Below are 12,026 nucleotides of genomic sequence, written 5' to 3' on the forward strand. Positions count from 1 at the left end.
TAATGAATTTCCGGGTATGAATTTACTTTCCCTTTCCTTCTAAGTGAATTTCCAGGTATGAATTTACTTTCCCTTCTAAGTGAATTTGCAGGTACGAATTTACTTTCCCTTTCCTTCTAAGTGAATTTCCAGGTATGAAGTTACTTTCCCTTTCCTTCTAAGTGAATTTCCAGGTATGAATTTACTTTCCCTTTCCTTCTAAGTGAATTTCCAGGTATGAATTTACTTTCCCTTTCCTTCTAAGTGAATTTCCAGGTATAGTTACTTTCCCTTTCCTATAAGTGAATTTCCAGGTATGATTTAACTTATTTTACTTTACCTTTCCTTATAAGTGAATTTCCAAGTATGAATTAACTGTTATTTTTACTTTGCCTTTTCTTATAAGTGAATTTCCAGGTACGAATTCACTTATTTTTTCCTTTCCCTTTCCTTCTAAGTGAATTTCCAGGTATGAATTTACTTTCCCTTTCCTTCTAAGTGAATTTCCAGGTATGAATTTACTTCACCTTTCCTTATAAGTGAATTTCCAGGTATGAATTTACTTCACTTTTCCTTATAAGTGAATTTCCAAGTATGAATTTACTTTCCCTTTCCTTCTAAGTGAATTTCCAGGTAAGAATTTACTTTACCTTTCCTTCTAAGTGAATTTCCAGGTATGAATTTACTTTCCCTTTCCTTCTAAGTGAATTTCCAGGTATGAATTTACTTTCCCTTTCCTTATAAGTGAATTTCCAGGTACGAATTCACTTATTTTTTTCCTTTCCCTTTCCTTATAAGTGAATTTCCATGTATGAATTAACTGTTATATTTACCTTTCCTTATTAGTTTACCTTTATCATGGAGGCAATCCGTTCCCTCGCCTCCCCTCACCTTCGCCTCACTTACCTGTTTGTGTTCACCTGTCAGAACGATTTATTTAATTAACCTTTTACCTTCCATTTTGTTGCATATTCCTCACCTTCCATATCAGGTCTTGGGTTCCCAAGTCTCTCACTGAAAACAAAACAACAAAACAATCTCACGTAACTCTCCCAAACCTTTCCCACACTCTCCTCCACCATTAACCAACTAACTAATGGGAGCGTACACCCAGGGACGTCCTTGTTGCTCACTCACTCGCCGCTCCACCCCCTGACCAGAACAAGCTAACGCTTGCAGCTACAAATCCATCTCAAGTCCCTCCCAGCAGGATCGATCTACTTGCCTCTACCATGAGCTACGTGGGCGTCCCCTTTTTCTCCTCCACCCAGGACTGACCCGACACAAGAAGGTCAGGTTGGGTCAGGTTGCTTCTCCTACTTCCTCCATAATACAATAATACCCCAGAAACAAAAGACATCCAGGTGAGGTCAGGTCAGGTTAGGTCACTTCTTACTCCCTCCAAAATACAATAATACCCAGAAACAAAAGACATCCAGGTGAGGTCAGGTGAGGTCAGGTCAGGTTACTTCATTTACTTCCTCCAAAATAGAATAATACCCCAAAACAATAGACATCCAGGTGAGGTCAGGTGAGGTCACTTCTCTTACTCTCAAAAATACAATAATACCTCAGAAACAAAAGACATCCAGGTGAGGTCAGGTCAGGTTAGGTTACTTCTCTAACTTCCTCCAAAAAAAAATAATACCCCCAAAACAAAAGACATGTAGGTGAGGTCAGGTTAGGTCACTTCTCACCCTCCAAAAACACAATAGTAATCCCCCCCCCGCCCCCCTAACTCAAAGCCCCCTCCTAGCGTCACCCACTCCGCAACTCCACTTTGACCTGTGGGAACTCGAGGTTGTGGAGGAGGCGCTGAATGTGGAGCTTGGCCAGGCTGCGTTTGTCAGGGTCGAGGCGGCGCATGACGGGTACCAGCGACAGGCAGAACAACCTCTCCGCGTCCGCCTCCCACTCCAGCGTCCCCTGCCAGAGTGCGCTTGATTCCTTCGAGGATTGGTACGAGTCCACTTCGGTTTTGATCCTCTTGGTCAACGGGGGAGACGGGGATGGAGGCTCCTCGTCGCTAAGGTCACACTCCTCCTCTTCCTCTGAGATGCCTGCCTCCGAGGGGGTCTTCTTCTTCAGCGGTCTGTGGAGGAGGAGGAGGGAATTTAGCAGGAGGGGATGAGGATGAGGAAGAGGGAGGAGAAGGAGGGAGAGGAGATGGTTGTTGAGGAGGAGAAAGAGGAAGAGAAGGAGGAGAAGAGATGGTTAGGGAAAGGAGGAAGAGATGGTGGTAGAGGAGGAGGAGGAGGAGAAGGAAGAGGAAGAAAAGGAGGAGGAGGAAGGGAAGTAATGTTAGTTTTGGTCTATGTAATCTCTCTCTCTCTCTCTCTCTCTCTCTCTCTCTCTCTCTCTCTCTCTCTCTCTCTCTCTCTCTCTCTCTCTCTCGTGACGTTTCTCTATATTTTTCTCTTTCTAATTCCATAAAGTGACTCATTTTTTGACAATCAGGAAAAAAAAAGAAAATTGGGTAAATGGTGTGTGTGTGTGTCAGTCATATAGTCAGTCAGTTAGTCATTTAATTATTTAGTCAGTCAGTCAGTCAGATAGTTGGACAGTCAGTCAATCAATCAATAAGTCAGTCAGTCAGTTAGTCAGTCAGATAGTTGGACAGTCAGTCAATCAATCAATAAGTCAGTCAGTCAGTTAGTCAGTCAGATAGTTGGACAGTCAGTCAGTCAATCAATCAATCAATCAATAAGTAAGTCAGTCAGTCAATCAGTCAGTCACTCATTTAGTCAGTTACAATTTTAGTCAGTCAGCCAATCAATCAGTCAGTCAGTGAACTAGTCGGTCAGTCAATCAATCAATCAGTTAATCAGTCAGTCAGTTGGGTAACCAGTTGTTCAATCAGTTATTCAGTCAGTCAGTAGGATCAGTCAGCAAGTCAATCAATTATTCAATCAGTCAGTCAATCAATCAATTATTTAGTCAGTCAGTCATTGAGTCCGTCAGCCCGCCACTCACCCCTGCGCGGTCCTGTGCCTGACGTGCGAGGTGAGGAACATGAGGTGTGACATGAGCGCCCAGCTGCCCTGGTACACCTGCAGGGCGCTGGCTCCCGCCTTCTTCGCGTTCACGTTCTTCCGCATCTCACGAGCGAACTTGTCCCGCAGCACGCGCCACCGCGCCTGGCACTCGCGGACTGGACAGGGGGAGAGGGAGAGGGACAGGTGTTAGACGCTTGATTATGGAAAGGCTAAGGCACAGGTACACAGCGAAGATAGGGGTGGGGAGGGAAAGGTTTGTCTGATTATGGAAAGGTTGAAGACAGGTACACAGCGAAGGCAGGGATGGAGAGGGACAGGTGTGTTATGAGGCATTTTGGTCACCGGAGTCCCCCCTTGAAAAGCTACCACAGAAAACGTGCAGTGCTGGGTGTCGGCGGGGACTCAAGCCTTCCCTCCCGCGTTGCCGTGCATTGATCAGCGCGGCGCGGCGGGTCGCGGGGCGGCCTGCGAGGCGCCGCGCTGCCGCCGCCGCCACGCCGCACACACACGCGGCACCACTGCGGCCACCGCGGCGAGGCGAGGCTGGGTGTGTGTGTGTGTGTGGCAGGTCTGAGTGTGAAAGGGATTTGGGAGTGTTAGTGAACTCTGACCTAAAACTAAATAAGCAATGTATTAGTGCGAGGAATGGGGCTAACAGGGTATTAGGCTTTATTAACAGGACGGTAACCAACAGGAGTGCAGAGGTCATCCTCAGACTCTATTTAGCGTTAGTTAGGCCACACTTAGATTATGCTGTCCAGTTTTTGGTGCCCACACTACAGAATGGACATCAACTTGCTAGAATCAGTTCAGAGGAGGATGACCAAGATGATTCAGGGGCTGAGGAACCTCCCATATCAAAATAGGCTGAAACATCTAAACTTACATTCACTAGAGAGCCAAAGAGTGGGAGATCTGATAGAAGTATTCAAATGGGTCAAGGGTTACAACAAAGGCGATATAAGTAAAGTACTGAGAATTAGCCAACAGGATAGAACTCGCAGTAATGGATTTAAATTAGAAAAGTATAGATTTAGGAGAGATATAGGCAAGCATTGGTTTAGTAATAGGGTGGTGGGGGAATGGAATAGACTCAGCAGTCACATAGTTAGTGCAGGGACGATAGCTTGTTTTAAGAGTAGACTGGATAGCTACATGGACGAGGACGAGGTGGCAGTGAGGTGTGGGTGCAGTAAGGTGACGGGGTGCTGGATGCGTGCCTGGGTACCGCCGGTATAACGAGGATCAATCCTCTACCTGTCACCCCTGTAACTACACCTCACCCACCGTGAGTAGTTGGGGGGTTCTGGAGCTGCCCTGTAGGCCACCCGGCCTCTTTGCAGTTTCCTGTGTTCTTATGTGTCGGAGGGGTGCCAGACAGCAAGGCGTGCCGGGCGGTGGCGTGCACGCGGCTCTGCACGGCGGGACACGGGGCGCAGAGCCTCGGCAAGGCGTCAGGTGCACGGGACGACCGTTCACTGCGTGGGGCGGGGAGGCGGAGGGGGGAGGGAAGATGGCGTGCAGGGAGAGGCAGGGCAGGAAGGATGCTGAGGCGGGGAAGGGTGAGGGCGGCCCCGGCCTGGGCGGGGCAGGGCGGGCAGAGGCTGAAGGCGGCGGCAGGCTTACCGTGCAGGCCCAGGCTGTCGGCCACGGCCTGCCACATGGTCTCCTTCTTGCGCAGGTCGCGGTAGTCGGGGCTGGTCTGGTCGTACAGGCCCGGGTACTGCTGCACCTCGATGATGAGCCGCTCGTCCAGGTTCATGGCGGCGGGGGCGGCGGCGGGACACACACGCTGGACACTGGCTCCCGGGCGGCGGCGCGCCACTGCGTCTGCTCTGCGGGCGTTGGCGGCCCGGTACGACAACTGCCGCGGCTGTCGGCGTCACCCGCGGCGGGGGCGGACGGCGGGCGGCGCGCACAAGGGCGTGAGGCCGGGGCGTGGGGGCGGCCGGGACACGCCCTGACGGGGGGCAGCGGCCGCTACAACGACGCATCTCCACTTCTACGCCGCGGCGGCGGCGGCGGCGGTGATGGTGGTGGTGCAGGCGGCGCTGTTCCCTTGCGATCGCCTCCACCACCGCGCCGGCGGCGGCGGCGTTGCCCTTCCGCCCCCGCTGTCGATCAGAACGTGTGGCGCCGGCAGGGTGGAGGCCGTGTGTGTGTGTGAGAGAGAGAGAGAGAGAGAGAGAGAGAGAGGGCATGACGGGTGGTAATGAAGGATGTGGCTCATGAGGGGCCGGCGGGGAAGGAAGGGAGGGAAGGAGGCCGGGAGGGCGGCAGGGATAGGCCACGCACCAGGTGGGGGGGGCGGGCTGCAGGGGGAGGCTGGACGCGTGGCAGCGGCTGAAGCACGGCTAAGGAGGGGGGGAAGCAAAGGAGAGGGGGAGGCAGGAGTTGGAGTAGGACACAGGACCCCCCAGGCAAGGATGGCAGACCTGCGGGGGAAGGATGCTGGGGCCGGGGCAGCCTTCCCAGCCCCGGGTGACCTCTGGGTACCGGGGCGGGGGCGGGGGTAACTGGTGGATGTGAGGGAAAGCTGGTGTGTGTGTGTGTGTGTGCGTTGGTCAAGGTTGGGGTGTCTTTCCCTTCCTCTCTTCTCCTCAATCCTCTTCTCTCCTCTACTTTCTCTTCCTCTCCCTTCCCTTTTCTCCTCTTCTTTCCCCAACTTTTCACTCCTCTACTTTTCCTCTCTGATTTATCCCTTCATCTTTCCATTTCTCTCTTCTTTCCTTTCGTCTCCTTTCCTTTCCTCTGCTTTTCCTTCCTTTTCTTCTCATATTCCTTTCTTCTCCCTCTCCTTCCTTTCATCTACTTGCAATTACTCTCCCTACCTCTCCCGTTCCTTTCTCTTTCCTCTCTTCTTCTTCCTCTTCCTCTTCCTCGTCCTCATTTATTCTTAATTTTAATCGACACATTACAAACAAGAAGAAGAAGGAAAAAAAATAATGTCCATGAAAAAGAGAAAGCGGAAGAAAAGAAAAAGGAAGAGGAGGAAAGGGAATAGAGAAGAGGGAAAAATCGCTGAGAGAGAGAGGAAGAAAGGAAGATTGAGAAGGATGAGAATGAAAGAGGGGAGGGAATGGGAAGGAGAAGAGAGGAAGAGGAGGAGGTGGAGGGAAGAGAGGGGGGGGGGTTAGGGGATTCGTTTATTGCTAAGCGTATAACAGACAGATCTAGGTCAATGATATCACACACACCCACACACACACACACACATACTATCCTTCCCATTCCTTTCCCCCTTTTCTCCCTCTTTCCTACATATATCTCCCTTCCCTCCTTCCCCTTTCTCTCCCTTTCCTTTTCTCTCCTTCTCTATCTCGTTTCCCTCCATTCCTACCTACTTATTCACACACACACACACACACACACACACACGCACGTACATACATAATTACGAGATACTATACCAGCCTCAATACATACATACATACATACATACATACATACATACACAAGAGATGTATCATGTGTCCGCATATCATTCGCTCATTTAAACAGCATCCGCATTCGCATCCGTTATTTTTTTTCTAACTGTCAGCGTCCGTTCGCATTATTTTGTCCGTCATCCGCGTCCGTGGCGGGGAAACACACACACACACACACACACACACACATTTACATAATTAACTTCTTTACCCTCTCAAGGCCGCTCTGTGTGTGTGTGTGTGTGTGTGTGTGTGTGTGTGTGTGTAGGTCACGTTGGTGTCATTTAGTCATTATTTCTCTTTATTTTATTCCTCTACTTTGGAAAAAATGGTCCATTATTATCTCCTTCTGCCTTATTGCATTTAGTTTCATCTCCCTTTAGGAAAAAAAAAAAGCACTATATCACATTACTGTCAGTCATTTTGTTTTAGTCGTCCATTCAACGCCGAAGAGGAAGCGTCACAGAAAATGGTATCCTCGGTTACTTTTAATGGGATACCGCGAGAAATATTTGCCCGGGTTTAGAGGGACAAGGAAGGAAGAAGGAACGGAGGAGAGGGAAGGAGAAGGAAAGGAAAAGGAAGAGCAGGGAAGACAAGAAAAGGGGGAGGAATGGAGGAGAGTGGAGAAAGAGGAGGAGGAGGAGGAAGGGATGCAAGAAAAAAAAAGTAAGAAAGGAATGAAGGAAGATAAGACAGTTTTAACAATGAACGATGAGAGAAAGAAGGAAAGAAAGAAAGGAAGGAAGGAGATAGTTGTGGCAATAAACGAAGAGAGAATAAGTAGAAAAGTCAGGAGATAATTGTGGTAGAGAATTATAAGAGTCCTGCCTTGTCATGTGTAAAAAAGGAATGAAGGAAGATAAGACAGTTTTAACAATGAACGATAAGAGAAAGGAAGGAAGGAGATAGTTGTGGCAATAAACGAAGAGAGAATAAGAAAAAAAGTCAGGAGATAATTGTGGTAGAGAATTATAAGAGTCCTGCCCTGTCATGTATAAAAAAGGAATGAAGGAAGATAAGACAGTTTTAACAATGAACGATAAGAGAAAGGAAGGAAGGAGATAGTTGTGGCAATAAACGAAGAGAGAATAAGTAGAAAAGTCAGGAGATAATTGTGGTAGAGAATTATAAGAGTCCTGCCTTGTCATGTGTAAAGATTTAGATGACTTTAAACAGTTAGCTGCGGGGATCATGTTTCTTAGGTTAGGTTAGGTTAGGTTAGGTTAGGTTAAAGGCCCATCCAAGCAAAACGATGAGAAAGAATCATCACTCACACAAACCATTTCATAATATATATATCAACGCACATGTGATCAGTTTATGCATCATCTATTTTGGGGGGTTTATATCATGGCAAAAATTTGGCCCGTCGCTGGTACACGGTAAAGCCACAAATTTGGCCCGTCGCTGGTACACGGTAAAGCCACAAATTTGGCCCGTCGCTGGTACACGGTAAAACCACAAATTTGGCCCATCACTGGTACATGGTAAAGTCAAATTTGACCCGTCGCTGGTATACAGTAAAGCCACAAATTTGGCCTGTCGCTGTTACCGGGTTAATGAACTTGAGATATTGGTTTCATTCTTTGTGTTATTCCTTTCTATTATAATGAAGTGGTTAGAGGAATACAGTGAACTCCCACATTATTTAACTCCTTTATTTTATTCCTTTGGGTCCTGTCATGAAGGGAGGGAGTCCTTATCAGGGGGAAGGACTTGTCGGACATTCATGTTAATCCTACACTCACGAAGGTACTCTAGGATGTCTGCTGTATCATCGTCATCATCATCATCATTATCCCTGTTTTCTATATCATTGTTTTCATTACTTCTATCACTGTTTTCCTTGTTTATACTCTTATCATTATTTTCATTGTTTTCACCATTATCATCCTTCTTTTTCCCTTTGTTTCCTTGTTCCTCTTCTTCTTCTGTCTTCCTCCTCCTCTTTATTGGTTCTTCTGCTTCATCCTCCTCTTCTTCCTCTCTTTCGCTCTTCTTTTCCTTTATCAATTCTTCCTGTTGGCATTCTTTGTTTTCATTCTTCTTCTTCCTCTCTTTATCTTCTTTCTCTTCGCTCTTTATTTCGACTTCCATTTCTTCCCTTTCTTTTCTCTCCTCTTCTTTCTCTCTCTCATCTTCCTCAATCTTATCTCTTCCTATTTCCTCATTCCTTCTCTTCATATCCTTTTTATCTTTATTCTCTTTGTTCTTCCCTTTATCTTCTTCATCTTCCTCCATTCCTTCTTCATTTCTCTTCTTACCTTCACTTTCCTCTTTTCTTCTATTCATATCTTCATTTTTATCTTCATTTCCAAGTCCACAAGATTCAGTTAACCATGGCTCCTCCTCTTCCACCTCCTCCTCCTTCTTCCTCCTCATCCTCCTGGCCCTCCTCCACTCCTCCCTGGGCAGTATCCGCGGGACGGCATGGTAGCAGAGTCTGGAGGGTCCGGACATCACCACCAAGTCCCCGCTGTGTAGCAAAACAGCACTTGGTTTGCTTGCCTTGGTCTGCCCACCGATGAGGAAGATTGCGCTCTGCCCGAAACTGTGGGAGAGAGAGAGAGTGAGTGAGTGAAAGAGTGAACGAGAATGTGAATGAGGATGAGTGTAGGTGTGAGAGTGAGTGAGGATGAGTGTAGGTGTGAGAGTGAGTGTGAGACAGGCTAGGAAGAGAGAAAGATTAGTGTGTGTGTGTGAGTGAGTGAGAGAGGGAGAGAGAGAGAGAGGTGTGTGTGTGTGAGAGAGTGAGAGAGTAAGAGGAAGGGTGGGGTAAGTGAGGTATAAGGGAGGTTAGGAGAAAGAGAGGTAAGAGAGAGAGAGAGAGGTTAGGTAAAGAGGTTAGGGTAGAGAGAGAGAGAGAGAGAGAGGTCATATTCAGAGATGTCACACACACACACACACACACACACACACACACACACACACACACACACACACACACACACATTCAGGAGCAGTGAGTAGCGGGCTTTTTATATTTTATTTTTCTTTACGTCCTTGAACAGTCTCCTAAGCTGTAAAACACACACACACACACACACACACACACACACACACACACACACACCTGAACGAGAGCAAAGGTGCGGTAACATATGGTTCGGAGTGGTCAGTGTGTGGGCCAAAGGCATTATGGGTAGTAGTTGATGATGGCTGCCTGCGCTCGGAACACCTCCTTCACTCCCGCACCTTCCCCCTCCCCCAGCCCCAGCACCCTCGCCACCACCCCACACAGCTCCACCAGGCTCTCAGGCATCTCTCCTCGGCTCTCCTCGCTGTATTCCTGAAAAGAGTGATTGTTTTATGTATTTATCTACAGAGCAAGTCCAGGAATCAATCTATTAATTAAACCTAGAGCTCATTCTGCTTTGCGATTGCTTTTCCGAGAACACAGCCCTGTCGCAAGTGTCATTATTGTTTCTGCCATTATCGTCATCCCTATCATCATCGTCCTATTCCTCTTCTTTTTCTCATTCCGTTGTTTTCTTCTGTCTCCCTTCTTTTTATTCATTCTCCTGTTTTGTCTTCTCCCTCGTCCTTCCTCTCTTTACCTGCATAAGACAGTTGTGACAGGGCAGTGGATGAGGTGAAAATAATGCTACACTCCACTTGCCTTGGTGTCCCAGTTGTGGTGGTAGCCGAGAGTGACCCAACGCAGCTTGTGCCTCAGCCCACCCCTGCGGCCCTCACTCCTGAAGGCAGATAACAGCCGCTCAGTCAGTCAGCGAATCAGTCACAATATGGAAAAGTGCCAAGGATCAATAATGCAAAAAATTAAGCAGAAAATAAGACAAAAGTGGGAGACATTCACAGCCTGTCCAACCCCATGAGGGAAAATTAGAATGTTAAATGAGGAGAAGAAGAAGAAGAAGAAGAAGCAGAAACAAAAACAAGAGTAAAAAAGATGCAACGTAGGAGAGTGCTAAGGACCAAGAACACAAAAAAACAAAACAAACAAAAAGAAAAAAGAAAAAATGCAACAGGGCAGAGAAATAATGACCAAGACTGCAAAAAACAAGAACAAAACAAATTAAAAACAAGAAGATGCAATACAGGAGAGTGCCAAGAACCAAGAGTGCCTCCCTCCACCCAAGAGTGCCAGTCAGTGCCGTACATGCGACAGAGGCTCCACCAGGTCCTGTCGGGGGTGAGGTGTATGCCATGTGAGGCCAGGTTGGTCTCGTTGGTGGCACAGGGCAGCTCACACAGGCAACGCCGTGCCCACGCCAACTGCCCGGCGCGGGTGAAGGGGTTCCGTACCACTAACAGGCCTGGCGAGGGGGGGAGGTCAGGTGGGGTTATATAGAAGAAAAAATTATGCAGATAACACACACAGAATTATGTGAAATGAAATACAGAAGATTATGTGGAATTATATGGAGGAGAAATGCAATGAATTGTATGGAAAAGAAAACTATACACAGAAAATTATATGGAGATAAAGTGAGAATTATGCAGAAATATAAAGAGAAATAGAAAATTATAGGTAAGAGAAAATTATATGGAGGAGATATAGTGAGAATTATGCAGAAATATAAAGAGAAACACAGAAAATTATAGGTAAGAGAAAATTATATGGAGGAGATATAGTGAGAATTATGCTGAAATATAAAGAGAAACACAGAAAATTATAGGTAAGAGAAAATTATATGGAGGAGATATAGTGAGAATTATGCTGAAATATAAAGAGAAACACGGAAAATTATAGGTAAGAGAAAATTATATGAAGGAGAATTACGGAGAATAAAATGAAAGAAATACAAAGAATCATGCAGAATTATATAAAGAGGAGAAATAGAGAGCTTTATGTAGAATAATACAGAAGATAAATACAGAGAAATATATGGAGCAGAAAATTATCTAAAGGAGAAATACAGAGAATTATGCATATATATAATTATACAGAAGAAAAAAAAAATTATGTGGAAGAAATTATAGAATTATGTTAAATCAATACAGTCACACACACATATTAGAGATAGAAGACAAAATGCATAAGAACTATCAAAGTATAGATTCCATGAAGACATCTGATGTGTACCAAAAGTTTAATAATGCTGCCAAGTCTCACCTGGGTGCCTAACGAGGGAGTGGATGGCCCAGGTGTGTGGGGGCATGAGTCCTGACACCTGTGCTGCCCGCTGGTCCTCCTCTGACACTGTGGGAGCTGGCAACACTGTGACCTGTGGATGAGGGAGGCAGGAGTGAAGGGGAGGAAAGATGGATGAGTTTATCAGGTAAATGCCCATCAGACAAGCTCACAGATGGCCTCACCTCACTTAATGAGTCGACATCAATGGCCTGACTCAGGTCTGGTGGCGGTTGTCTCCTCTTGTAGTACTTGAAGACATCCTTGAACCTGTCCACGTCTGTCTTTGTCTCTTTCTCTTTGTCCATGGTGGTGGTGGTGGTGGTCAGACTGAAAGGCAATAAAAGTAAAGTTGGGGCGTGTGTGGTAGCTGAACGTGACCACAAAGTTCATCTTTGTCACGTCGGCCCTTGAGCTTGTCGGACCAGTGTGACATTAGAAGAACAAAGGATATCTCCAAATTTAAGAAAGAACTAAAAACATTTCTGTTCTCTGACTGCTATGACATGGAAACATTGACAATTA

General features: G+C 46.6%; 2 protein-coding genes across 2 annotated transcripts in view; both read right to left on the reverse strand.

Annotated features, from left to right (window-relative positions):
• Positions 1-1,367: 1,367 nt before the first annotated feature.
• Positions 1,368-5,128, reverse strand: LOC126982025 (transcription factor Adf-1-like). The gene is made up of 3 exons (XM_050833745.1): positions 4,602-5,128; positions 2,953-3,130; positions 1,368-2,071 (listed from the first exon to the last, which is right to left on the reverse strand). The coding sequence occupies exons 1-3, from the start codon at positions 4,735-4,737 to the stop codon at positions 1,738-1,740; spliced, it is 648 nt and encodes a 215-aa protein (XP_050689702.1). The 5' UTR covers positions 4,738-5,128; the 3' UTR covers positions 1,368-1,737.
• Positions 5,129-8,030: 2,902 nt separating this feature from the next.
• The window catches only part of LOC126982209 (nucleic acid dioxygenase ALKBH1-like), a 4,653-nt gene continuing 657 nt past the window's right edge, over positions 8,031-12,026 (reverse strand). The window contains 7 exon segments of the mRNA XM_050834096.1: positions 8,031-8,957; positions 9,480-9,548; positions 9,550-9,695; positions 10,026-10,104; positions 10,527-10,683; positions 11,484-11,595; positions 11,687-11,831. Coding sequence (XP_050690053.1) covers positions 8,087-8,957; positions 9,480-9,548; positions 9,550-9,695; positions 10,026-10,104; positions 10,527-10,683; positions 11,484-11,595; positions 11,687-11,809 — 1,557 coding nt within the window. The 5' untranslated portion in view covers positions 11,810-11,831 and the 3' untranslated portion in view covers positions 8,031-8,086.

Source organism: Eriocheir sinensis, chromosome 50 (assembly GCF_024679095.1).
Source record: "Eriocheir sinensis breed Jianghai 21 chromosome 50, ASM2467909v1, whole genome shotgun sequence".
Classification (NCBI taxonomy): Eukaryota; Metazoa; Arthropoda; class Malacostraca; order Decapoda; family Varunidae; genus Eriocheir; species Eriocheir sinensis.

Excerpts from the sequence above, each read along its gene's own strand:
- LOC126982025 (XM_050833745.1), bottom strand. The coding sequence starts at position 4,737 with ATGAACCTGGACGAGCGGCTCATCATCGAGGTGCAGCAGTACCCGGGC. Across the intron at positions 3,131-4,601 it reads CGACAGCCTGGGCCTGCACG|TCCGCGAGTGCCAGGCGCGG; the intron begins GTAAGCCTGCCG and ends CCCCCTGTCCAG. Across the intron at positions 2,072-2,952 it reads AGGCACAGGACCGCGCAGGG|ACCGCTGAAGAAGAAGACCC; the intron begins GTGAGTGGCGGG and ends CCTCCTCCACAG.